This window comes from Phycodurus eques, chromosome 1 (genome assembly GCF_024500275.1).
Source record: "Phycodurus eques isolate BA_2022a chromosome 1, UOR_Pequ_1.1, whole genome shotgun sequence".
Lineage (NCBI taxonomy): Eukaryota > Metazoa > Chordata > Actinopteri > Syngnathiformes > Syngnathidae > Phycodurus > Phycodurus eques.
Window position 1 is genome coordinate 22,169,065 of NC_084525.1, and position 27,788 is coordinate 22,196,852.

The 27,788-nt window shown below is 44.9% G+C and overlaps 1 protein-coding gene across 1 annotated transcript in view; it reads right to left on the reverse strand.

Annotated features, from left to right (window-relative positions):
* LOC133405936 (dedicator of cytokinesis protein 9-like) overlaps window positions 1-27,788 on the reverse strand; it is a 65,442-nt gene that overhangs the window by 1,112 nt on the left and 36,542 nt on the right. Inside the window, 17 exon segments of the mRNA XM_061683032.1 lie at window positions 2,632-2,770; window positions 2,886-2,986; window positions 4,451-4,641; window positions 10,262-10,472; window positions 11,084-11,230; window positions 11,496-11,609; window positions 14,824-14,946; window positions 15,234-15,340; window positions 15,466-15,523; window positions 15,625-15,840; window positions 17,802-17,941; window positions 17,944-18,178; window positions 19,353-19,490; window positions 19,782-19,897; window positions 22,588-22,727; window positions 24,675-24,722; window positions 24,815-24,881. Coding sequence (XP_061539016.1) covers window positions 2,632-2,770; window positions 2,886-2,986; window positions 4,451-4,641; window positions 10,262-10,472; window positions 11,084-11,230; window positions 11,496-11,609; window positions 14,824-14,946; window positions 15,234-15,340; window positions 15,466-15,523; window positions 15,625-15,840; window positions 17,802-17,941; window positions 17,944-18,178; window positions 19,353-19,490; window positions 19,782-19,897; window positions 22,588-22,727; window positions 24,675-24,722; window positions 24,815-24,881 — 2,291 coding nt within the window.

Consider the following 27,788-nt stretch of genomic DNA (forward strand, 5'->3'; position numbering starts at 1 on the left):
ACAGCACTACTTTTATTTAGAAAATTAGAAAACACACAGTTGTGCTCATATGTTTGATTACCCTGGCAGAATTTGGTTGGTTACAATTCTTGAAAGAAAACAGGCCAGGCGAAACACATTTAATTTTATATTAATGGGATTTAAATTAAACTGTCATGCATTTCCGAAAAGCATTATCATTAAAGAAAACATAACCATACAGAAATTAATGATAGTTGTTGTTCAGTCATAAGTCATATTTAAAAAAACAACATTTCACAAATTCTTCAAGGGTATGTAAACTTATCAGCACAACTACACAAATATGCAGTTATACGTACCCTTGTCATATTGGAATGGAAGTGTACAGCTTTTTCATAACCATTAGGTGGCGGGTCATATTAGAATGAAAGTGTACATTTTTCTCATAACCACTAGATGGAGGCATACATTTATAAAATGTGGAAGTTTTTTTCAATTTGCCCCTATAGCTATGTATAATGCGTACTATTGACTTTTGACAGTTTGGGGGGGGGGGGGGGAATTGCGCATTATACACAAGAAATTACCATAAATTCCTTTTAGAAAACACTAAATAACATTTGTTACTTGTGAATATGCTGACGACAAGATTCAGCTCTATTCTGATCTTGAATAATTTACAGAGTGTCTTATCTGTTGTATTTAAAAAAATAATCATAATTTTTAAAAACTTTAATCCTCACGCGGGCAATGACAGTGAGACCTGGAAGGGCTTGATTGGGAGGAACAGTTTGGTGAGGCCATGGAGAAAGACTTCCGGACGGCTTTGAGGAAATTCTGGTCCACCATCCGGCGTCTCAGGAGAGGGAAGGAGTGCACCATCAACACTGTGTATAGTGTGGATGGGGTGCTGCTGACCTCGACTCAGGACGTTGTGAGTCGGTGGGGAGAATACTTCGAAGACCTCCTCAATTCCACTGACATGCCTTCCCATGAGGAACCACAGTCTGGGTTCTCTGAGGCGGGCTCTCGTATCTCTGGGGTTGAGGTCACCGAGGTGGTTAAAAAGCTCCTCGGTGGCAAGGCCCCGGGGGTGGATGAGATTCGCCCGGAGTTCCTCAAGGCTCTGGATGTTGTAGGGCTGTCCTGGTTGACACGCTTCTGCAACATCGCGTGGACATCAGGGACAGTGCCTCTGGATTGGCAGACTGGGGTGGTGGTCCCCCTTTTTAAGAAGGGGGACCGCAGGGTGTGTTCCAACTACAGGGGGATCACACTCCTCAGCCTCCCTGGTAAGGTCTATTCAGGGGTGCTGGAGAGGAGGATCCGTCGGGAAGTTGAATCTCAGATTCAGGAGGAGCAGTGTGGTTTTCGTCCTGGCCGTGGAACAGTGGACCAGCTCTACACCCTTGGCAGGGTCTTCGAGGGTGCGGTTTGGTGGCCTCAGTATTGCAGCTCTGTTTTTGCAGATGATGTGGTTCTGTTGGCTTCATCAAGCCGTGATCTCCAACTCTCACTGGAGCAGTTCGCAGCTGAGTGTGAAGCGGCTGGGATGAGAATCAGCACCTCAAAATCTGAGACCATGGTCCTGAGTCGGAAAAGTGTGGCGTGCCCTCTCCAAGTCGGGGATGAGATCCTGCCCCAAGTGGAGGAGTTCAGGTATCTAGGGGTCTTTGTTCACGAGTGAGGGAAGAATGGAACGGGAGATCGACAGGCGGATTGGTGGAGCGGCTGCAGTGATGTGGACTCAGTATAGGTCCGTTGTGGTAAAGAAGGAGCTAAGCTGAAAGGCGCAGCTCTCAATTTACCGGTTGATCTACGTTCCTAGCCTCACCCATTGTCACGAGCTGTGGGTTGTGACCGGAAGAACAATATCCCGGATACAAGCGGCCGAAATAAGTTTCCTCCACAGGGTGTCCAGGCTCTCCCTTAGAGATAGGGTGAGAAGTTCGGTCATCCGGGAGTATCTCAGAGTAGAGCCGCTGCTCCTCCACATTGAGAGGAGCCAAATGAGGTGGCTGGGGCATCTGATTCGGATGCCTCCCATACGTCTCCCTGGTGAGGTGTTCCGGGAACGTCTCACCCCGGTGAGGAGACCCCGGGGACGACCCAGGACACGCTGGAGAGACTACGTCTTTCGGCTGGCCTGGGAACGCCTCGGGATCCCCCCGGAAGGGCTAGATGAAGTGGCTGGGGAGAGGGAAGTCTGGGCGTCCCTGCTAAAGCTACTTCCCCCGCGACCCGACCTCAGATAAGCAGTAGAAAATGGATGGATGGATAGATGGATGGATGGATAAAAATGAGAATATTGCATTAGAACAGTTGTTCAAAATTGGGTGACACAAACAAGACATTTTCATCAACAATACAACATGAGAAAACAATTGTTACTTACACCAAGAGAGCAAAAAAAATGGAAAAAACTAAAACTCATTGCTGCAACAACACACTATAATAGCAGGACTATACATTTGTTATTGGTGTTTTTGTGGATTGTATTTAGATAGAATTACAATACGTCTTCTTTGGGATATATAGGGAAGGAAGGTAGTTGTAAAATCCATATGTACAGTTTCACTAAAAATCACAGTGACTTGTCAGCAAGCTTTAAAGATGTACTGTACTATAATCACATGACAAATGACACTCCATCCTGAATGCCCTGATTACCTGCTCATGCATGATATTTGACAGCTCCCGGGTCAGATCCCTGTAGTTGGCCTTCATTTCATCATGATACTCCTGCTGATCCTCTTTAATCAACTGTTCATTTATACGCAGTGCTTGACCACAGGCCTCCGCAAAATGCCTGCCAAAGCACAGCCTAAACTTTTAGTGCTAATTGAAAGCTACAATAAATCCATTCACAATGACAGACACAGATGAAGGCAATCGTTATGTGGATGAAGTGCTTCTGTACTTACCTGAAGACTTCTTTGAGCTGTTTGACCTTGTTGTCGGGGTATTTCTTGGCACTAGTGTTATCTAAGAAGGCTCTGGCATAAGAAAGAGGACCAGCATTGACCTGGGGAGGATTATTTGTTGATCATTACAGTACATATCACTGTTATTAACACCTTTCTGCTGTCGATATCAAGCTCTACAAACTATCCACAAACTATCTTCTTAACCCTTACAAACTGTTGGGGTCAAATGAGACAGTTCCGACATCAATAATATATTTTTTTAAAACTTAGATGTCATTCTTTCAATCTAAAATTTTATTACTTTCTCCAAGTGACCCAATATACACAAAGATGAAAATATTTTAAAATGTGGTTGTTTTGTACAGGGGTTATAAATTTTGTGGACACTACTGAAATGGATTGTCGATTGACCATTGTGTGTTAAATCAAGGAAAATAATAGGGGGGGTGGAGGGGGAATCAAATGTGTATATGTTTCATGGGACAGTGGTAACAGTGTTCAACAGGGAGCTTGAAACAGTCCCGAGAACTGTCTGTGTTTCCACCACATTTGGACCCGCAGAAACATGCCCCTGTTGGTTATTGAAGTGCCATGGGGAATCTTGATACAGTGAAAGAGTAAATCAGCATAAGAATGATCATACAGTACATACTGAACATTAGAAACTACGAATAGATGTTTGTATCCAAAAATTAGCGGTGTAAAAATAGAAAAATACACTCTCCCTTTTCACTGAAACATTATAAGGATTAATTATCCATTCATCAGTCAGACAGGCTTTTAATACATTTTGCAAAAAATCTGTCATTCACAGTGGCGTGCAGTGGGGGCCTTTAGACCCTTCTCTGCTGGCCCAAAAGCACTGACCTGCATTTACAACTTACATGAAATTGTATTAATTTATTTCCTACAGTCTCTTGTATTCATTTCAGTGTGTCTTGGCTAAGCACCCTCCTGTTGTTTCAGGGTTATTTTTTGGGGGGGTCCAATTTGATTGCAGCTTCTATGGTTGTTGTCATATGAATGTAATCTCCCCAGTGCCTACAGAATCAAGATTGCTGGCCAATGCCAAATACACACTTGACAAATGGGTGGTTCTTTTTTTTTTTTTACCAATCTGAACAATCAGATTTCAGATTCAATAAACAGCGGTAGCTAGCAGAATTTTTGTTAAAAAACATTTCTTTAAAAAAATTAGGGCATTTCTAAGTGACCCCCAAACTTTTGAACAGTTGTATTTAAACAACGCTGTGTTTTCATGGAAAACATGAAATTGTCCTGGTGACCCCAAAAAACTTAGTTGTGTATATATATATATAAACAATCACATTCTGGGGTAATTACACATGTGTAAAAACATAATGAGGTTCTTATACATTTATATGATTTCAGACATAGTGGCCCTCTGAGGGAACCCATAATGACTGTGTGACTGACGATAATAAGAGTTTATAGTTAATACCCTGTTTTGACACACTTGCATGGTCAAGCTGCTCCAAAAAAGCCATTTCAAGACACAAGGTGATCATTCCATGCACCTCTGTGAACCATGATGCAAGTACCTGAACACAGACGCTGCCTTGCAATTTAAGTTGTAGCCGGATCATGTCCACCTCGGAGGCCGAGCACAGCAATCGTAGTTCAGCCACTTTCACACTCATCTCATCTATCGCGACCTCTATGGGGCTAAGGTCACTCTGATGTTGGTACATGACAGCAATGCGCTTCTTCACATATGGGAAACAGTGGGTGGCTAAGGGGGAAAACAATGATATCATGTGAAATGCTATGTTATAAGATAGAACAGAGGTGTCAAACTCATTTTTGTCGGAGGCCACATTCTAGTTATGGTTTCCCTCAGGGGGTTCTTATTACTGTGAACCCATATAAATGCATGATCGCCTCATTTTATTACATATATCATACACTTCAAATTGATGGACAATCCAATTTAGACAATTTTGATATTTTAGCAAAAAACATGGAGTCGACCCAGATGACTTGCTTTCACGGGCCAAATAAAATGACATGGCGGGGCAAATGTGGCACGGGCCTTGAGTTTGACACCTGTGAGACAGAAGAATTTTTTTTAACACACTGAGATGATTTTTTTTTTTTTTTTTTTTTTTTTTTTTTTTTAAATCCATGGTGCTATTTTTATCCTCAACATAATACCTGACTATAACCATGTGAATCTGTACTCTGGCTAATAGAACAATCATCAAGTGTACTCTCATAATAAAGTCTGAACTTTCCTGGAAGCGATTGAAGATGTCATGAACGGAACAGAGGACAGGACCCAAAATGCACGACTCCAATAGAGATGGACAGTTTAAAAAAAGAGAGGTTTAATATATACGAGCAGAGGTCGGTACACAGGCAGGCAATCCGAAAAGGCAACAGTATCCAAAAATCGTGAGGCAAAGAGGCAAGGTCAAAAATCAGAACAGGGTCTAGTCTTACTATGAGTCGGTGATGTGGAAACAAGGAATGCTGGAACGTGACAAAAAGGTACAACGAACTCGCGACCAGAAAGAATGAGACAGGAGGTTAAATGCATGGGGTAATTAGGGTAAACGAGGCACAGGTGGGGAAGATGCTCTCAGGAGCAGGTGTGTACGAGACAGGGGGAAAACAACAACCAGAACACACACCCATGACAGTAAACCCCCCCCCCCCCACCCCACTTAACGCCTGGCCCCAGATGGCCCCGGAGCCCCAGAATGCGCAACATGGAAGTCCCGAATGAGTGAGTCATCCACGATAAACCCAGACGGCAGCCATGAACTTTCCTCAGGCCCGTAGCACTCCCAGTCTACCAGATATTGAAAACCCCACCCCCTCCGACGAGACGACAACAGCCGCCTCACCGTGAAGACAGGGCCCCCATCCACGACCCGGGGGGGAGGAGGGGGCCTGGAAGGCGGGACCAGAGGGGACTCCCGGGCGGGCTTGAGCAGGCTGACGTGAAATGCAGGGTGGACCCGCATCGACCTTGGGAGCCTAAGCTTCATGGTGACAGGGTTGATGACCTTTGTGATGGGGAAGGGTCCAACAAACCTGGGAGCGAGCTTCCTGGACTCCACCCGGAGTGGAATATGCTTGGTGGAGAGCCACACTCGCTGATCCACTTTGTAGTTCGGGGCTGGTGTCCTCCTACGGTCAGCTGCGGTTTTGTAGGACCGTCCATGGCGGAGCAGCATCTGGCGGGCTCGCTCCCAGGTCCTCCTGCAGCGTCTCACCAAGGTCAGTGCAGCTAGAACCGTGGATTCTGGGGCTATGGCAGGAAACAGAGATGGTTGGTAACCATGCACAATGTGAAAAGACGATAGACCAGTGGATGCAGAGGGGAGAGAGTTGTGAGAGAATCCGACCCAAACCAGTTTCTGAGACCAGAATTGTGACTCCTGTGAAGAGAGCCCAGTCTCCAGGTCCTGGTTCAGCCTTTCGGTTTGTCCGTTGGTTTCAGGATGAAACCCAGATGACAGACTGACTGTAGCACCTATTAGACTGCAAAACTCTTTCCAAAATCGTGAAATGAATTGGGGGCCCCTATCCGATACCACATTCTTGAGAAAACCATGAAACTTGAATACATGGTTAATCATCATCTCGGCAGTGTCTTTAGCTGAGGGGAGTTTCGGAAGTGCAATGAAGTGTGCCATCTTAGAGAACCTATCAACAACTGTGAGAATGGTGGTATTTCCTTTAGAGGCCGGTAATCCCATCACAAAGTCTACGGAGATGTCTGACCAAGGACGTTGTGGTATTGGCAGGGGTCGCAATACCCCGAAGGGCGTTGACGAGAGGGCCTGTTAGCAGCACATACCAGGCAAGCATTGACGTAATTGATAACATCCCTCCTAACATTAGGCCACCAAAAGTGCTTATCGACCAGAGATTGCGTTTTGGCAATGCCTGGGTGACATACAGTCCGGTTAGTGTGAGCCCAGTGGATGACTCTTCCCCTTAAGGTCAGAACCGCATAAAGCCTGTCTTCAGGGCAATCTTCAAGGCGAAAAGTGTTATTCAGAGCCTCTTTTACCACAGTTTTACCACAATGTCCCAAACAAAAGCAGAAATAAAACATGACTTGGGCAAAATAGTTTTAGGGTCGGACAAATAATTCTCGTCGCAGAAAATGCGTGACAAAGTATCTGGCTTACCATTTTCAGAACCAGGTCGGTAGGATAACATAAAATTAAATCTTGAGAAAAATAGAGCCCATCCAGCCTGCCTAGCATTTAATCTTTTAGCAGATTTAAGATACTCGAGGTTCTTATGATCGGTCCAAACTAAAAACAGAGTCTGTGCCCCACCCAGTCAGTGCCTCCACTCCACCAAAGCCACCTTGACCGCCAGCAGTTAACGGTCACCTACGTCATAATTTCTCTCGGCTGGAGTCAGTTTTTTAGAGAGAAAAGCACAAGGATGTAACTTACCATCCTTGAGACATTTGTAGGAGAGCACTGCTCCTATTCCGGCATCAGACGCATCGACTTCTACAACGAACTGCTGGTTGGGATCTGGCAAATTGAGGATGGGAGCGGAGGTAAAGCGCGATTTAAGTTTCTGAAAAGCTGCCTGACAAAGCGGGTTCCATACGAAAGGTCTGTGTGGCGAGGTAAGATCATGCAAAGGCAAGGCTATAGAACTGAAATTTCTAATGAATTTTCTGTAAAAATTTTGTAAAAAAAAACTTTGTACATCCTTGCATGACGTTTGACTGGGCCTATTAATCACGGCATCGACTTTGCAAGGGTCCATTTTGACTTCACGTTGAGCCAGCACGAAACCCAGAAAAGAAACGGACGCCATGTGGAACTCACATTTCTCAGCCTTGACATAAAGTTCATTCTGCAGTAACCGCTACAACACAGAGTGGACATGAATAATGTGAGTCTCCTCCTCCGGGAAGTATATCAAAATATCGTCCAAATAGACAAAAACATACACATTCAACATGTCACGCAAGACATCATTGACAAGGTTTTGGAAAACAGCTGGAGCGTTAGTGAGTCCAAAAGGCATTACCAAATACTCATAATGTTCCGTTGGTGTGTTGAATGCTGTTTGCCATTCATCCCCCTCCCTTTTCCTGACTAGATGATACACATTTCTTAAGTCCAGTTTGGTGAAACCCTTGCCTCCCTCCAGAAAATCAAAGCCGGTGGAGATCAGAGGAAGATGGTACCTGTTTTCCACAGTTATCTCGTTTACCCCAGTAATCGATACAGGGTCTTGTCCTTTTTGTCCACAAAGAAAAATCCTGCTCCCGCAGGGGATGAATATGGGCGAATGATCCCGACTGCCAGTGATTCTTCCACATACTCCTTCATAGTCTTGTGTTCCGGCCCTGAAGGAGAGAACAACCTCCCACGTGGAGGTGTGGTCCCAGGCAGCAAGACAACTGCACATTCATAAGGTCTGTGGGGTGGAAGGGATTTGGCTTTGGATTTGGAAAAAGGTTTCTAATGTCATGGTAACAGGTGGGCACTTGAGATAAGTCATGATCCCCCGATGGGGTCTTTGGAATTTCATTAGAAAGATATCCCTGTACATTACATGGAGGCTCGAAACAGTTCTGGGCACAATTGCTGTCCCATGACATAACATGCCCAGAGGACCAGTCGATGTGGGGGTTATGTAGTTAAGTGTTGCGGTGGCGCCTTACTTGAAAGGTTCTAAGGTGCATACATCTAACGAGGAGGGAGTTGAGTAAATTTGCGTCAGAACCAGAGTCAATCAATACAGGTGTATGAATTTCTTGATCAGGAGAGCGTAGTGTCACTTTAGGAAGAACCCAGGTAGGGTCTTCCTAAATGAAATTTAGACTCACCGCTCCCGTACCCTTGGTACCGGCAACCTTGACGTGACAGTTGCTCACGGAATGACCCAACTGCCCGCAGTAGAAGCACCGCCGTTCCCTCAGCCGGCATTGACGTTCCTCAGGGGAGAGACAGAACCTGCCCAGTAGCATGGGTTCATCCGTGATGACGCTAGCTAGTGGATTGACACCAGCAACAGGGGATCTGCCTTGGGTTGGCTGGTTACGGAGGCTCGTCCTCCAAGTTCGTGGTGATGCGTCCTTCCACTGATCTCAGTCCAGCTCGCGATCCAAAAGCCTTTTGTCGATCTTCACGGTGAGAGCGATGAGAGTGTCCAAGTCGGTCGGTAGGTCTAGTGGGATCAAATGATCCTTGATGGCGGGGGATAGTCCTTGAAAGAATTTATCGAGTAGTGCCCTGTTGTTCCACTGATTCTCAGCTGCTAGAATGCGAAACTCAATCGCGTAATCTGACACCCTGCGCTTGCCTTGTTGTAAGGTGACAAGTGAGCGAGCTGCCTCACCATCTGGTGTGGAATACTGAACATTTTGCTCCATAGTCTTTACGAAAGAAGCCCACGAATGACACGCGGCGGAATTTCAGCACCATTCAGCAGTAGCCCACGCCTCCACACGACCAGTCAAGTGGGAAATGACAACAGCGGTCTTTGCCCGGCAGCTGCCTGCAGCTCAAAGTGGAGTTCGCACTGAGTGATGAACGTCTTAATGTTCCCAGAATCTCCAGAGAACCTCTCCGGTCGAGAGAGCTATGGGCAGACAGCAGCGGAGGTGGCAGGTGGCTGCATGGTGACTACTTCACATGGAAACGGTGGTACAGTGGTGGCATCAGGTGCTGTGCCAGCTGGTTCTTTCTTCTGAACCATATTTATTTTAACTTCAAACTGTGAGGCCACCTGTCTCATCATAGTGTCCTGATGCTCCAACAGTCCCTTTCGATGAAGGTGGAGGGCAGCAAGCTGCTCATCCTGCTTCGAGATGTGTTGACCCTACGCTTGAAGGGCTTTGCGCACCGGGTCTGAGTCTGCTGGGTCCATGTTATGGCCAGTTCATTCTGTCATGAACGGAACAGAGGACAGGACCCAAAATACACGACTCCAATACAGATGGAAAGTTTCAAAAAAGAGGTTTAATATATGAGCAGAGGTAGGTACACAGGCAGGCAATCCGAAAAGGCAACAGTATCCAAAAAACGTGAGGCAAAGAGGCAAGGTCAAAAATCAGAACAGGGTCTAGTCTTACTATGAGTCGGTGACGTGGAAACAAGGAATGCTGGAACGTGACAAGAAGGTACAACGAACTGGTGACCAGAAAGAATGAGACAGGAGGTTAAATGCATGGGGTAATTAGGGTAAACGAGGTACAGGTGGGGAAGATGCTCTCGGGAGCAGGTGTGTACGAGACAGGGGGAAAGCAACAACCAGAACACAGACCCATGACAGAAGATGAATAGTCATTGTGACACAAACACACAAAAACAAGGATTCTCTGTCAGTCACTGTGTGGACACCAATAATGTTCAACCTACTGGTGAGAATGGTCCGTCGTTTACACTGCTCCTCTACACCACCCTGCTTCTTGCCCGACAATGTAAAGGGCGTCTCAAACATAAAACGACGGATGTTATGGCTTTTCTCAAAGTCAGTGTTCCTCTCCTCCAACTCCTTGTCATCGAGGTATGGCATGACATGTGTCACCTGGATGTAGGCGTATTTTGCATCCAGGTCCTTTGGGTTCACCTGTGGGTATGGAATAGTCATTATACTGACAAAAATATTGGGATATTTGGCATAGCACCCACAGGAACTAAAAATTTAAGAGAATATGAAGTTGGTGTCCCATTGTATTGAAAACAGAAGATTTTGGAACATCAAATTGTGGAATACTACCATATTCACCATATTATTCACCGTAGTAACCTGAGACAGGGTCTTGTTAATGGGCTTGCTGATGGGCTTCTGTCAAGTTATTGCATGTACAAATCATGAAGACATTGTTTGTTGTAGTCCAGTCATACTGGAGCAGAAAAAGCCTTTTTGTGCAAAACCTTTCCAACAAAGTTGGAAGTGCGGAATTGTGTCCAAGGACAAATATTTTTGTCCCTGTAGCATGCTTTACTGATACAGTCTCGTTACCTTAAAATATGCACTGCACCGTAATATACTGGACTCAGTTAAAACATATGTCAAAACAAAGCGCACCAGGAACACTGTCATGGTACTGCAAGTACAGTAAACTGAAGTTGCAGATTAATACATGCTGAATTTTACCATGTTATGCTCTCCTGAGACTACACAACATAAGTAAGGGTCTAGTGTTTATTTGTGCAGCTCTGTAAATGTGTTCCCACCCTTCCAGAGTCCTGGATGATCTTGACATTCTCTTGACCAAACTTGTATGAGTAGAGCTTCAAGAGCCTCTGTGAAATCTCAGACAGAGGTGTGAACTTTGGCTCCTTGTAGATGTATTCTTTGCGATCTTCATCCTCAAAAAAGCCCTACAGGGAAATGAAAGGCAGTCCGAAAACACTGTTATTACAATTCCATTTTCAGTCATTCAATCCTAAGCATGCTCAAACAACGTGCAAAGAGGTGACAGGACACACACACACACACACACACACACGCACACACACAGACATACACATTCACCAAGAACCTCTACAAACTTACAATGGGATGGGAAAAACTAAAATCTTAATCAAAATATTCTCTGGCACAATAGTGACAGAATTATGTAATTCTTCCAGTATAGTCCATTACCTGTCCAAAAAATGCCACTCTGAAGTATGTGCCCAGCAGGCGTTTTCCAGTTTGCATTACTTCCAAAACTTTAGTGTACGCACGGTGGAGGGTATCATACACATGTGTCAGTTTCTGCGGCAACAAAACACAAACATTGGCATGCTTTAGTATTGTTATTTATGCACATATATATATATATAGATATAGATATATAGTGGGTACGGAAAGTCTGCGATTGGCTGGTGACCAGTTCAGGGTGTACCCCGCCTCCCACCCAAAGACAGCTGGGATAGGCTCCAGCAGCCTGCGACCCGAGTGAGGATAAGCGGTAAAGACAATGGATGGATGGATGGATGGATGGATGGGTACGGAAAGTATTCAGAAACCCTTAAATTTTTCACTTTTTTATATTGGAGCCATTTGCTAAAATCCATCCATCCATTTTCTACCGCTTATCCGAGGTCGGGTCGCGGGGCAGTAGCTTTAGCAGGGATTCCCAGACTTCCCTCTCCCCAGCCACTTCATCCATCTCTTCCGGTGGGATCCCGAGGCGTTCCCAGGCCAGCCGACGGATGTAGTCTCTCCAGCGTGTCCTGGGTCGTCCCCGGTGTCTCCTCCCGGTAGGACGTGCCCGGAACACCTCACCTCATAAAAGTTATGAACAGAATCGGTGACATAGGGCAGCCTTGGCGGAGTCCAACCATCACCAGAAACGAGTCCGACTTACTGCCGGATATGCGGACCAAACTCTGACTCCGGTCGTACAGGGACCAAACAACCCGTATCAGGGGGTTTGGTACCCCATACTCCCGAAGCTCCCCCCACAGGACCCCCCCGAGGGACACGGTCGAACGCCTTCTCCAAGTCCACAAAACACATGTAGACTGGTTGTGCGAACTCCCATGCACCCTCGAAGACCCTGCCAAGGGTATAGAGCTGGTCCACTGTTCCACGGCCAGGACGAAAACCACACTGCTCCTCCTTAATCTGAGATTCAACTTCCCGACGGACCCTCCTCTCCAGCACCCCTGAATAGACCTTACCAGGGAGGCTAAGGAGTGTGATCCCCCTGTAGTTGGAACACACCCTACGGTCCCCCTTCTTAAATAGGGGGACCACCACCCCAGTCTGCCAATCCAGAGGGACTGTCCCCGATGTTCACCCGATGTTGCAGAGGCGTGTCAACCAGGACATCCAGAGCCTTGAGGACCTCCGGGCGAATCTCATCCACCCCCAGGGCCTTGCCACCGAGGAGCTTTTTAACCACCTCGGTGACCTCAACCCCAGGGATAGGAGAGCCCCCCCCTCAGAGAACCCAGACTCTGCTCCCTCATGGGAAGGCGTGTCGGTGGAATTGAGGAGGTCTTCGAAGTATTCTCCCCACCGGCTCACAACGTCCCGAGTCGAGGTCAGCAGCGCCCCATCCCCACTATACACCGTGTTGATGGTGCACTGCTTCCCTCTCCTGAGACGCCGGATGGTGGACCAGAATTTCCTCGAACCCATCCGGAAGTCTTTCTCCATGGCCTCACCGAACTCCTCCCATGTCCGAGTTTTTGCTTCAGCGACCACCAAAGCTGAATTCCGCTTGGCCAGCCGGTACCCATCAGCTGCCTCAGGAGTCCTACAGACCAAAAAGGCCCAATAGGCCTCCTTCTTCAACTTGACGGCATCCCTCACCGTTGGTGTCCACCAACAGGTTCAGGGATTGCCACCACGACAGGCACCAACCACCTATTGGCCACAGCTTCGGTCGGCCGCCTCAGCAATGGAGGCGCGGAACATGATCCACTCAGACCCGATGTCCCCCGCCTTCCCCGGAACATGAGCAAAGTTTTGTCGGAGGTGGGAGTTGAAGCTCCTTCTGACAGGGGATTCCGCCAGACGTTCCCAGCAGACCCTCACAATACGTTTGGGCCTGCCACGTCGGACCGGCATCTTCCCCCACCATCGGAGCCAACTCACCATCAGGTGGTGATTAGTTGACAGCTCCGCCCCTCTCTTTACCCGAGTGTCCAAGACACGACCACAAAATCAATCATCGAACTGCGACCTAGGGTGTCCTGGTGCCAAGTGCACGTGTGGACACCCTTATGCTTGAACATGGTGTTCGTTATGGACAATCCGTGACGAGCACAGAAGTCCAATAACAGAACACCGCTCGGTTTCTGAACGGGGGGGGGGGGGGGGGCGTTCCTCCCAATCACGCCCTTCCAGGTCTCACTGTCATTGCCCCACATGAGCATTGAAGTCCCCCAGCAGAACGATGGAGTTCCCAGCGGGAGCGCTCTCCAGTACCCCGTCCAAAGACTCCAAAAAGGGTGCGTACTCTGAACTGCTGTTTGGTGCATAGGCACAAACAACAGTCAGGACTCGTCCGTCCCCCCCCCCGAAGGCGGAGGGAGGCTACCCTCTCGTCCACCGGTGTGAACCCAAACATACAGGCGCCGAGCCGGGGAGCAATAAGTCTACCAACACCTCCTCGGCGCCTCTCACCGTGGGCAACTCCAGAGTGGAAGAGAGTCCAACCCCTCTCGAGAGGACTGGTACAAGAACCCAAGCTGTGCGTGGAAGCGAGTCCGACTATATCTAGTCGGAACTTCTCGACCTCACACACCAGCTCAGGCTCCTTCCCTGCTAGAGAGGTGACATTCCACGTCCCTAGGGCCAGCTTCTGTAGCCGGGGATCGGATCACAAAGATCCCCGCCTTCGGCCACCACCCAGCTTGCACTGCACCCGACCCCTATGGCCCCTCCCACAGGTGGTGAGCCCATGGGATGGTGGTAGCAGCATGCTATGGGGCTTGTTTTTTTTTCAGGTGGAACTTAGGCCTTAGACAAGGTGGAAGTAATTATGAACAGTTTGAAATAGCAGTCAGTATTTGCACAAAACCTTCCGGCTTCTGCTACAAACAAAAACCAGGATGAGCCTTGTAGAACGAGTGAACTTGATTGAGGCACTTTAAATGGTGGCAGGTGAGTGCTGACTTTCATTTAACATGAATTTGAATGTGGAACACCGCCACATCCCTACGTACAAGAGTGAGCACACTTGTGAAACCACATTATCTCAGTTATTTATTTTTACTAACCCTCTGGAAAAGGTTTTTTGAAAAATTAAATTGAGTTGCATGTCACCTCATGGTGACTCAATAATTTTTTGTTTTTAGTAAATAAGGGAACAGTCAAAGTCCATAAGTGTCCCTGCAGTGACAATGGGGCTAATAATTGGATTTGGGTATTTGGTCTGTTCTAGGGCCAAGTATAGAAGTAAAAAAGGACTGCAGTACCTTTCAGGGTACTACCCCAGAACTTCCTTTTCTGACAGTGTCCTAAAATTATGCACCTCAAAATCTCTGCGTTTTTCATGAATGGGAATGATGAGCCTGTAGACATCAGGGATGAGCTCATAGCGCTCTGCATTCCAAAGGCCATCAGCACACTCTTCCAGCAGCTCCATGAGTACCTCCTGTACAAATTATATTGTTGTGGAGACATTTCATTGTCTTAGTTATTGTATTCTTTGTTTAAATTGTCCATTGAAGTGTGGTTCACAGACACAGCGCCTAAAGTGTGTGCAACAACACATGGACCAAACCCTGTGTCAAAGTCTGTTTGAGTTTCCCATCATAGCGTCACAGAACAATTAACACTCTGACAGAGATAAGAGCAATGGTACACAGGCATTAGGTGACACGTGAGATAATGAAGAAAAATGCTGCATCAGGGCTTTGAAGTGACACCTAGAGGGCAGACCTCATTAAAATGGACATCTTGCATCCCTAGATCCTCCATCATGGCTGCCTCTTCATCAATGTTTGGAGTGATGACGCGAAATGCTGAGCAGCCATGCCTGAACATTCCTTCCAAACAAAAGAGAGAAACAAAACGTAAGGCATGTTCCTTTCCATCCTTCTGTACTTGTGTAATCTAAGGTGTTGTGGGATTAAAAAAAATGTTGCAGCAAAGGGAGGAACACTAAAGTCACCTTTCCTCCACAAGTACTCAGCTACCAGAGCTGCAACATGGACATAGCAAATGGCTGCCTGAAAGTGAAGCAGACAAAACAGATAAGCACCAAAATACCAATCAGACATATTGTTCTTTAGAATAGACGTTTCAGTTTCTCTTCTTTTTGTAAAAGCACCTCTGAAAGGTCGCCATTCTTGTTGTGGATCCGTGCCATGCTATCCAACCAGGTCTTGCGGAGCTCTGGCGTGCTTGTGTACGACTTGGCCAAACTATACTGGAGGTCCACCAGCATCTCTGGGTCGTTCTCATGCTCCTTCATTTGCTCAGTTGCCATCAGCACTGTTCTGATTCGTTTGGTCAGGTCCTTCACATCTGATGGGAACGCAGTATGCTAAAAAACACAGCATTGCCATCGCTTAATTACAGTCAAGTATACAGAAGTCAAATAACCTAACCTAACTTCAGTTCGTAATACAATATGCTTTAGTCCACTCATGTTCGTTATATTAACTGAAGACAACTGTGTGAAATGGTTTCCTTTGAAATGATTGTGGACTGAAGACAAGATAATGAATTAAATAAAACTAAATTAACTCAACTAGCATTTTGTGAACTGAAGTGACCCACATAAACTGACAGGAGCTAATTTGAAATTACAACCCCAATTCCAATGAAGTTGGGATGTTGTGTTAAACAAATAAAAACAGAATACAATGATTTGCAAATTATGTTCAACCTATATTTAATTGAATACACTACAAAGACACGATATTTAATGTTCAAACTGATAAACTTTATTGTTTTTATCAAATAATCATTAACTTAGAATTTTATGGCTGCAACACGTTCCAAAAAACCTGGTGCAGGTGGCAAAAAAGACTGATAAAGTTGAGGAATGCTCATCAAACACCTGTTTGGAACATCCCACCGGTGAACAGGATAATTGGGAACAGGTGCGTGCCATGATTGGGTATAAAAGGAGCTTCCCTGAATTGCTCAGTCATTCACAAGCAAAGATGGGGTGAGGTTCACCTCTTTGTGAACAAGTACGTGAGAAAATAGTCAAACAGTTTAAGGACAATGTTCCTCAATGTACAACTGCAAGGAATTTAGGGATTTCATCATCTACGGTCCATAATATCATCAAAAGGTTCAGAGAATCTGGAGAAATCACTGCATGTAAGCGGCAAGGCCGAAAAACAACATTGAATGCCCGTGACCTTCGATCCCTCAGGCGGCACTGCATTAAAAACCGACATCAATGTGGAAAGGATATCACCACATGGGCTCAGGAACACTTCAGAAAACCAATGTCAGTAAATACAGTTCGGTGCTACATCCGTAAATTCAACCTAAAACTCTACTATGCAAAGCAAAAGCCATTTATCAACAACACCCAGAAACGCCGCCGGCTTCTCTGGGCCTGAGCTCATCTAAGATGGACTGATGCAATGTGGAAAAGTGTTCTGTGGTCCGACGAGTCCACAATTCAAATTGTTTTTGGAAATTGTGGACGTCGTGTCCTCCGGGCCAAAGAGGAAAAGAACCATCCGGACTGTTATGGATGCAAAGTTCAAAAGCCAGCATCTGTGATGGTATGGGGCTGTGTAATCGTAAAATACGATAACGGAGACCCCGGACTGTTGAACAGCTGAAGCTGTACATCAAGCAAGAATGGGAAAGAATTCCGCCTACAAAGCTTCAACAATTAGTGTCCTCAGTTCCCAAACGTTTATTGAATGTTGTTAAAAGAAAAGGTGATTTAACACAGTGATAAACATGACCCTGTCCCATCTTTTTTCGGAACGTGTTGCAGCCATAAAATTCTAAGTTAATGATTATTTACAAAAAACAATAAAGTTTATCAGTTTGAACATTAAATATCTTATCTTTGTAGTGTATTCAATTAAATATAGGTTGAACATGATTTGCAAATCATTGTATTCTGTTTTTATTTAAGTTTAACACAACCTCCGAACTTCATTGGAATTGGGGTTGTAAGTTCAGCAAAGTGATATGAATTCAACTATCCTTGCAGCCATCAATTTTCTATTTTGCTTATCCTCATTAGGCTTGCAGGTGTGCTAGAGCCTATCCCAGCTGACTTTTGGGGGGAAAGGCAGAGGACGCCATGGACTAGTCGTAAGCCAATCAGGGCTCAATTAAACTAAGTGAAAGGAAATTCATGTGATGTAAAAATCGTGACTACTGTTTTATTTATGCTGCAGGAGGCTGGACCGCATGTACTTTGGGATTGTGTGCTTTGTTCACCTGTTTTTTATCTGCTGTGCAAAGCCATAAAAACAGAGCTGATTTAATTTAAGTGTTAGACATCACGAACCCACCGATTACCTTGATGCTTTCATCACCATTTGCACAATTGTTAATGATAGATAAAGACTGCTGGAAACGTGTGCTACCGATGCCGATGACATCAGCAATCAGCTGACTGACAGCAATTACCACCTGAGCAGAATGCAGAGCAAACAAATATGAGATTCAAACACTGGATGGACAAACAAAGAATGATTTTCATCAATACCTACCTGCAGGTGGGTTCTGACAAACGATTTACATCTGGTGTAGTCAAAGTTGCTCTTCATTAGAATGTAAAGGAGATTGGCAGCGGCATTTCGGAGGGAGCTCAGCTTGGAGTTGCAACACTTCAGGATCGCATAGCATAAGGAGGCACACATGTCGGCCCGGCCATCAAAGAAGGCGCAGGGGAACTGGAGGATGGGGGAGAAAATTACATTTTGTAGGAACTTGCAAAATACGAGTTGTGTCAGAAAAGCTGCAAGACTGGTGTCACGAAAGATATATTTAAATCCCCTTCAGTGCGGGCCACACCATCAACTAGCACGTCTACCAAAATATCCTGCTGCATTTGCTTTGTTCAATACGTGGGAAGCGGCGAGGCAACTGTAGGACAACTTATGGCAGCGTCCCCACACAATGCTGTGAGCATCTGATAGTTCCTTGCCAAGAAGAACATGGTGCCGCTGGTGCAACCTCCTTACTCAACTGACCTGGTTCTGTGTGATTTTTTTTCCTCTTTCTCAGACTCAAGGGGGTCACCAAATGGACCAGTTTTGAAGACGTGGACAACATCAAGATTGCCAGGAGGACGGAGTTCCAGAGGATCCCGGAAGAATCCGTCCAGGAGTGCATGGAGGCTTTGCCGAGAAGCCTGTGAAAGTGTGCTAGACTCCAGGGGGATTAGTTTGAAGGGGAAAACATGTAGTTTGTAGTTTGGATTTGAAATGTATCATTTGTGACACCAGACCTGGAACTTTTCTGGGACACTATTCTAAAGCCCTTTTAGATAAAGGATACATAAAAAAATTACATATATATTAGAACACTAGGCCATTACACCTACAGGAAAATAAGAAATTGTGGATTTGTGGTCACTCATGATGGATCTGAGAGAGAATCCCACTATCCTCCAATCTCCATTTTAGTACATCTCAAAAGTGTTCACTAGCCTTGTGGTCAGGACTCTCAAGTTCCTCTGCACCAAATTCATCTAAGCATGGCTTTATAGACCTCGCTTTGTGTAAACAGTCATGCTGCATTGAGAAGGAACTAAGAAGCCTTTCCCAAGCTGCGATTGATTAACCAATCAGAATCAGAATCTGAATCTGAATCATCTTTATTTGCCAAGTATGTCCAAAAACACACAAGGAATTTGTCTCCGGTAGTTGGAGCCGCTCTAGTACGACAACAGACAGTCAATTGACAGAGAACACTTTGGAGACAGAAAGACATTGATAAAAAAAAAACAGTCACTGAGCAGTAAAGGGTTGCTAGTGTTGCAATCATTAATTAAATCATTAAAGAGGCATTTTCCCATATTATGTGTTTGAAATACCAATTGAAATTCCAATCAAGATGGTTCACCTTGTAGATAAAAGTCCTCAGTGAGGTGAAGACCTGCCTGAGAGCAGCCTCAGACTGAGGTATTTGCAGGAAGCACAGATGCACCTCAAATACTTTCTTCATCAGTGGATTGTGGCCAAGATCTGAGTTCAACTGGCTCTGAGGGAGGAAACAATATACAGTATGTGAATACATTGGATGTGTAGTTATATACAGTGACAAAATGACAAAGGTAATTTGACGGGTGAATTCTCAACACAGTCATATCCACATACTGTAGGAGGGGTATTTTTGTATCAATTAGCTTTCCAATTGAAATGAAATTAAGTTTTTTTTCCATAAAAAGATGATTTATCATAATTTTTTTGTTTCTTTGTTTTGCTTTAAAAGTTCCTTCCTTAAACGGGTTGCATTCAATGTATTTGCAAGTCATCGCCATCAATACTGTACCTTAAATCCCATAATGAAAATGCTCAGTGTGTCCAGCACAGTCAAACAGACTTCTGTGGACACGTTGGCCTCCAGCAAACATTGGCTGCTTACATCGACTTCTGTATGGGAGTACACTGATGACAACACAAGGTCTTTGTGGATTTATTATAGCCATTTATGTGATACTTCCTGAGACAAGACTTGATTACCCAATGTTGCTTGGAAGAAGATAAGTGTTATTGTAATTATTTCGAGCTGCCATTATTATACAACCCCTATTCCAATGAAGTTGGGACATTGTGTTAAACATAAATAAAAACAGAATACAATGATTTGCAAATCATGTTCAACCTATATTTAATTGAATACACTACAAAGACAAGATATGTAATGTTCAAACTGATAAACCTTATTGTTTTAAACAAATAATCATTAACTTGGAAATTTATGGCTGCAACACGTTCCAAAAAAGCTGGGACAGGGTAATGTTTACCACTGTGTTACATCACCTTTTCTTTTGACAACATTCAATAAACGTTTGGGAACTGAGGACACTAATTGTTGAAGCTTTGTAGGTGAAATTCTTTACCATTCTTGCTTGATGTACAGCTTCAGCTGTTCAACAGTCCGGAGTCTCCGTTGTCGTATTTTACGCTTCATATAATGCGCCACACATTTTCAAAGGGAAACAGGTCTGGACTGCAGGCAGGCCTGTCTAGTACCCGCACTCTTTTACTACAAAACCACGCTGTTGTAACACGTGCCGAATGTGGTTCGGCATCGTCTTGCTGAAATAAGCAGGGGGCGTCCATGAAAAAGACATTGCTTGGATGGAAGCATATGTTTCTCCAAAACCTGTATGTACCTTTCAGTATTAATGGTGCCTTCACAGATGTGTAAGTTACCCATGCCATTGGCACTAAGACAACCCCATACCATCCCAGATGCTGGCTTTTGAACTTTGTGTCCATAAGAGTCCGGATGGTTATTTTCCTCTTTGGCCCGGAAGACACGACGTCCACAATTTCCAAAAACAATTTGAAATGTGGACTCGTCAGACCACAGAAAATTTTTCCACTTTGCATCAGTCCATCTCAAATGAGCTCGGGCCCAGAGAAGCCAGCGGCGTTTCTGGGTGTTGTTGATAAATGGCTTTTGCTTTGCATAGTAGAGTTTTAAGTTTTACTTACGGATATTGCACCGAACTGTATTTACTGACAATGGTTTTCTGAAGTGTTCCTCGCCCCATCTTTGCTTGTGAATGACTGAGCAATTGAGAGAAGTTCCTTTTATACCCAATCATGGCACCCACCTGTTCCCAATTAGCCTGTTCACCTGTGGGATGTTCCAAACAGGTGTTTGATGAGCATTCCTTAACTTTCTCAGTCTTTTTTGCCACCTGTCCCAGCTTTTTTGGAACATGCTGCAGCCATAAAATTATAAGTTAATGATTATTTGCTAAAAACAACAAAGTGTATAAATTTTAACATTAAATATTTTGTCTTTGTAGTGTATTCAATTGAATATAGGTTGAACATAATTTGCAAATCATTGGATTCTGTTTTTATTTATGTTTAACGTCCCAACTTCATTGGAATTGGGTTTGTATGATACCTTGTTTGATTAGAGTATGAGTATCATACAGTATGAGTGTTACTTTGTTTTACATAGGTACTGAACCTTAGACCATAATAGTTTACGTTTCCTATGCGCCAAAAAAAAATTCCTCATTGACAACTATTGTATACTGAACAAAAATATTAACATAACAGTTTTTTTGCTCCGATTTTCATGAGCAGAACACAAAGAGCTTTGACTTTTTCTATGCTAAAATAATTCATCCACCTCATATTTGTGTCAGATTAAGATGAGACAACACACAGGTCTGCCTTAGATTGTCCACAATAAAAGGCCACTCGAAAATGTGACATTTTATTGTATTGGAGAAGTCTGAGGAGGGTTGCGGGGGTGGTGTTTAGAAAACCAGTTAGTGTATGTTGTGACCAACATTTGCCTCACACACACATCATGTCCTCCTCATCCACTCCTTCACGTAGAGCTGATCAGTTGTGCCATTCATCCAACAATCAGAATCATCTCTATTTTGCCAAGCATGATGATGAATGGGCGGCACGGTGTGGACGACTGGTTAGAGCGTCTGCCTCACAGTTCTGAGGAGCGGGGTTCAATCCCCTGCCCCGCCTGTGTGGAGTTTGCATGTTCTCCCCGTGCCTGCGTGGGTTTTCTCCGGGCACTCCGGTTTCCTCCCACATCCCAAAAAGATGCATGGTAGGTTAATTGAAGACTCTAAATTGCCCTTAGGAATGTGTGTGCGAACATTTGTTTGTTTGTATGTGCCCCGCGATTGGCTGGCAACCAGTTCAAGGTGTACCCCGCCTCCTGCCCGATGATAGCTGTGATAGGCGCCAGCACGCCCGCGACCCTCGTGAGGAGAAGCGGCTCAGAAAATGGATGGATGGATGGATGATGATGAATGGCCCTATGTTGGGGCCATTCATCTTTACACAATTCCTGGAAGCTGAAAACTTCCCAGTTCTTGCATGGCGAGCATACTAACCGTACGTGTCACCCCATGAACAAAAGTGTTGTGTTTATATATTTATTTGTTCAGTGTAGAATATGCAACTGGCACTAAAATTTGAAAAGAAATAGTTGGGTTGGATTATTGTATATTTTTTAAAATCAAATTGAGCAAAATGGTGGATGTACTTGGTATACATACTTGGTCAAAAACGTTTCTTTTTTGGGGGGGTGGGGGTGTTGGACTGTATGTGTGAATTGTTAAAAGACAGCAAAATCTTACTGTTGTTGAGTGAGTGTGAAACCGCCAATGTCCCAAGCTGTTGCAAGCGGGCATGCAGGATCCCTGCCCTGTTTCGAGACACAGGCAAAGTTAACGACTTCCGATCTGCTGGACCCAGAGGCATTGCCACATCATGGTTCCTGTTGGCAGCAAAACAAATATACGTAAGATGTCAATTTGCTTCGACTGAAATCATATATTTGGTATGATCAATAAATTATGGACAACCCCAATTCCAATGAAGTTGGGACGTTGTGTTAAACAAATAAAAACAGAATACAATGATTTGCAAATCATGTTCAACCTATATTTAATTGAATACACTACAAAGACAAGATATTTAATGTTCAAACTGATAAACTTTATTGTTTTTAGCAAATAAGAATTCACTTAGAATTTTATGGCTGCAACACGTTTCAAAAAAGCTGGGACAGGTGGCAAAAAAGACTGAGAAAGTTGAGGAATGCTCATCAAACACCTGTTTGGAACATCCCACAGGTGAACAGTCTAATTGGAAATAGGTGGGTGCCATGATTGGATATAAAAGGAGCTTCCCTAAATTGCTGTCATTCACAAGCAAAGATGGGGTGTTCACCTCTTTATGAACAAGTGCGTGAGAAAATAGTCGAACAGTTTAAGGACAATGTTCCTCAACGTACAATTGAATTTAGGGATTTCATCATCTACGGTCCATAATATCATCAAAAGGTTCAGAGAATCTGGAGAAATCACTGCATGTAAGCGGCAAGACCGAAAATCAACATTGAATGCCCGTGACCTTCGATCCCTCAGGCGGCACCACATCAAAAACCGACATCAATGTATAAAGGATATCACCACATGGGCTCAGGAACACTTCAGAAAACCAATGTCAGTAAATACAATTCAGCGCTACATCCGTAAGTGCAACTTGAAACTCTACTATGCAAAGCAAAAGCCATTTATCAACAACACCCAGAAATGCCGCCGGCTTCTCTGGGCCCAAGCTCATCTAAGATGGACTGATGCAAAGTGGAAAAGTGTTCTGTGGTCTGATGAGTCCACATTTCAAATTGTTTTTGGAAATTGACATACAGGTTTTGGAGAAACATATGCTGCTATCCAAGCAACGTCTTTTTCATGGACGCCCCTGCTTATTTCAGCAAGACAATGCCAAACCACATTCTGCACGTGTTACAACAGCGTGGCTTCGTAGTAAAAGAGTGCTGGTACGAGACTGGCCTGCCTGCAGTCCAGACCTGTCTCCCATTGAAAATGTGTGGTGCATTATGGAGCGTAAAATAAGACAACGGAGACCCTGTCCCAGCTTTTTTGGAACGTGTTGCAGCCATAAAATTCTTTGTTAATGATTTTTTGCTGTGTGATTGTTTGAACATTAAATATATTGTCTTTGTAGTGTATTTAATTAAATATAGGTCGAACATGATTTGCAAATCATTGTATTGTATTGTATTTATATTTAACACAACGTCCCAACTTCATTGAATTTGGGGTTGTAATAAAAAGAAGCATGATGCAAAGGTTGCAGACTCTTACCCATGCGGGAGTGGTTAAGGGCCACATTAACCGTATGAATAGTTTGCCAGTAGCAGTAATGATGGCAGACGAAGCAAAAGGATTAAAAGACTCAAAGAAAATGTTTGTTTATTCACAAAATGATAAAGTGCTGAGAAAAAGTATTTGCCCCCTTCTCAAATTATTAATTTTTTTGCATACTGTAGTTTCCCCACTTTGTTTGATCATCAAACAAATGTAAATATCAGACAAAGGCACCTCAAATAAACATAAAATGCAGTTTTTAAATGGTGATGTGACTTTATTTATTAAGGGGAAAAAAATATTCATAGCTACCTGGCCATGTGTGATAACATAATGGCCCCCTTTTTCCTTAATAAATAAAGTCACGTCACCATTTAAAAACTGCATTTTAAGTTTACTTGAGGTGTCTTTCTCTGATATTTACATTTGTTTGATGATCTTAAACATTGTAGTGGGGAAACTATGCAATATGAATTTGAGAAGGTGGCAAATACTTTTTCACTGTACATTTTATTAATTTTCACAGCTACTAAAAGCTTTTACTCCACCTGACAACGACTCGCTTCCCCATGTATCTAAACTGATGAAGACAGACTCTGCAAATAGGACCAAATTAAATAAAACATGAGATCTGGGTGTTCACATAACCACTTCTTCACACTATTGTATGCTATAGCTTCATACTTACTCTAAGAGTGTAAAAAAGTCCATTAGCTCAGATGATGATGCTTTTTTCCAGTATGCATAAAGGGCATCTAAGAGTGACAAAAGCAAGGTGTAATAAACAGTACCCCTTATGTTGTGACCCCACACTTGACGAGTAAAAAATTGCAATGTGTGTTGTTATTGCTCTTGCATGGTGTGGTGTATTCAATATGACCAGCACACCACATTACACACATATCAATATATTCTGCCCCAAATCAGATGTGTGTCATACTCAGCTCACAGATGGAATAATGCATATCCACTGTCTTCAATTTCTTTGGGATTTCAGTTTAGCAACAGCATCCCACAACCAGAGATGCCGGTTACGTGTTATGCATTTTTTGAGTAACGCGTTACTCAAAATTGTGGTCCGGTGACGTCATGAGTAATCTATCGCGGGTTTGTGTGTCCCAAAGATCCTAGGAGCTAAGTTGTCTGGGGCTTTATGTCCCTGGCAGGGTCATCCAAACAGGTCCGAGGTGAGGGACCGGACAAAGCACTGGTCGCTGAAGCAAAAACTTGGGTATGGGAGGAGTTCGGTGAGGCCATGGAGAAAGACTTCCTGACGGCTTCGAGGAATTTCTGGTCCACCATCCGGCGTCTCAGGAGGGGGAATCAGTGCACCAGCAACACGGTGTATCGTGGGGATGGGGCGCTGCTGACCTCGACTCGGTACGTTGTGAGCTGGTGGGGAGAATACTTCAAAGACCTCCTCAATTCCATTGACACGCCTTCCCATGAGGGACCAGAGTCTGGGTTCTCTGAGGCGGGCTCTCCTATCTCTGGGGTTGAGGTCACCGAGGTGGTTAAAAACCTCCTCGGTGGCAAGGCCCCGGGGGTGGATGAGATTCGGCTCTGGATGTTGTAGGGCTGTCCTGGTTGACACGCCTCTGCAACATCGCATGGACATCATTGGCAGACTGGGGTGGTTGTTCCCCTTTTTAAGAAGGGGGACCAGAGGGTGTATTCCAACTACAGGGGGATCACACTCCTCATCCTCCCTGGCAAGGTCTATTCTGGGGTCCTGGAGAGGAAGGTCCCTCGGGAAGTTGAATCTCAGATACAGGAGGAGCGGTGTGGTTTTCATCCTGGCCGTGGAACAGTGGACCAGCTCTACAGGCGTTCGACCGTGTCCCTCGGGGGGGTCCTGTGGGGGGTGCTTCGGGAGTATGGGGTACCGAACTCCCTGATACGGGCTCTTCGGCCCCTGTACGACCGGAGTCAGAGTTTTGTCTGCATATCCGGCAGTAAGTTGGACTCATTTGCAATGAGGGTTGGACTCCGCCAAGGCTACCCTTTGTCACCGATTCTGTTCATAACTTTTATGGACAGAATTTCTAGGCGCAGCCGAGGCGAAGAGGGGGTCCGATTTGGTGGCCTCAGTATTGCAGCTCTGCTTTTTGCAGATGATGTGGTTCTGTTGGCTTCATCAAACCGTAACCTCCAACTCTCACTGGAGCAGTTCACAGCGGCAGGGATGAGAATCAGCACCTCCAAATCTGAGACCATGGTCCTCAGTCGGAAAAGGGTGGCGTGCCCTCTCCAGGTCGGGGATGAGAGCCTGCCCCAAGTGGAGGAGTTCAAGTATCTTGGGGTCTTGTTCACGAGTGAGGGAAGAATGGAACGGGAGCTCGACAGGCGGATCGGTGCAGCGTCTGCAGTGATGCGGACTTTGTATCGTTCCGTTGTGGTAAAGAAGGAGCTAAGCCGAAAGTCGAAGCTCTCGATTTACCGGTCGATCTACGTTCCTACCCTCACCTATGGTCACAAGCTGTGGGTCGTGACAGAAAGAACAAGATCAAGAACAAGCGGCCGAAATGAGTTTGCACCGCAGGGTGTCCGAGCTCTCCCTTAAAGATAGGGTGAAAAGCTCGGTCATCCAGGAGGATCTCAGCGTAGAGCCGCTGCTCCTCCACATCGAGAGGAGCCAGATGAGGTTGGTGGGGCATCTGATTCGGATGCCTCCCGGACGCCTCCCTGGTGAGGTGTTCAGGGCACGTCCCACCAGGAGGAGACCCCAGGGACGACCCAGGACACGCTGGAGAGACTACATCCTTCGGCTGGCCTGGAAACCCCTCGGGATCCCACCGGAAGAGCTGGATGAAGTGGCTGGGGAGAGTTAAGTCTGGGCATCCCTGCTAAAGCTACTGCCCCCACGACCTGACGTCGGATAAGTGGTAGAAAATGGATGGATGGATGGATGGAGATTACAGTTACTTTGGTTTAGCTGCCAATAGTTACTTTTTTGTTCACGAGAACCAGAGCTTGACATGCTTTTGATATCAAACTATGCTATTTATGCTCAGGCAACAGATATTTATCATTCATAATCAACAGTACTTGGGAACAAAACAGGCGAAACACACTATATTCTTAACTATCCATAACTGACATGTACACGACGACTAACTACAATATCGAAAAAAGGCGAAATATTTATAAACGGAGACGTCTGGGGCAATGACGTCACATTACGTATTGCTCGTTTTCCGCACATAGTCAACTCATGTGTACCCGAGCAGCCACCGGCGCAAACACAATGGACGCTGACAACTCTGAAGAGGTACTGGCATACTTGAACTGGAAATACAGTCACTAACTCGAGTTTCTCTAAAGAGGACAATACTAAGGTTCGCTGTACAATATGCGCACGCGCGCACACACACGCGCACACAGTTGCCTTCATGGACCCCCAGTCAATCAGCAGGGTTGTTGCAGTCTGTGTCTCTGTCTGTCTGTCTATCTATCTATCAAGAGTCTTTAAAGAAGTGTACTGAGAATGGTGTGCTTGTTTATATTTAGGTGGCTATTTGGCATGTCAAGTCTGCTCTAAGTTGCTCATTTAATGTGGGTTCAACTACAATCATATTTAAGTTATTTCCATGTTGATGACATAATTCTGTAACTTGTGTGGCGTACATTACCAAGTAATGGGTAAGGTTAAGCTAATTATT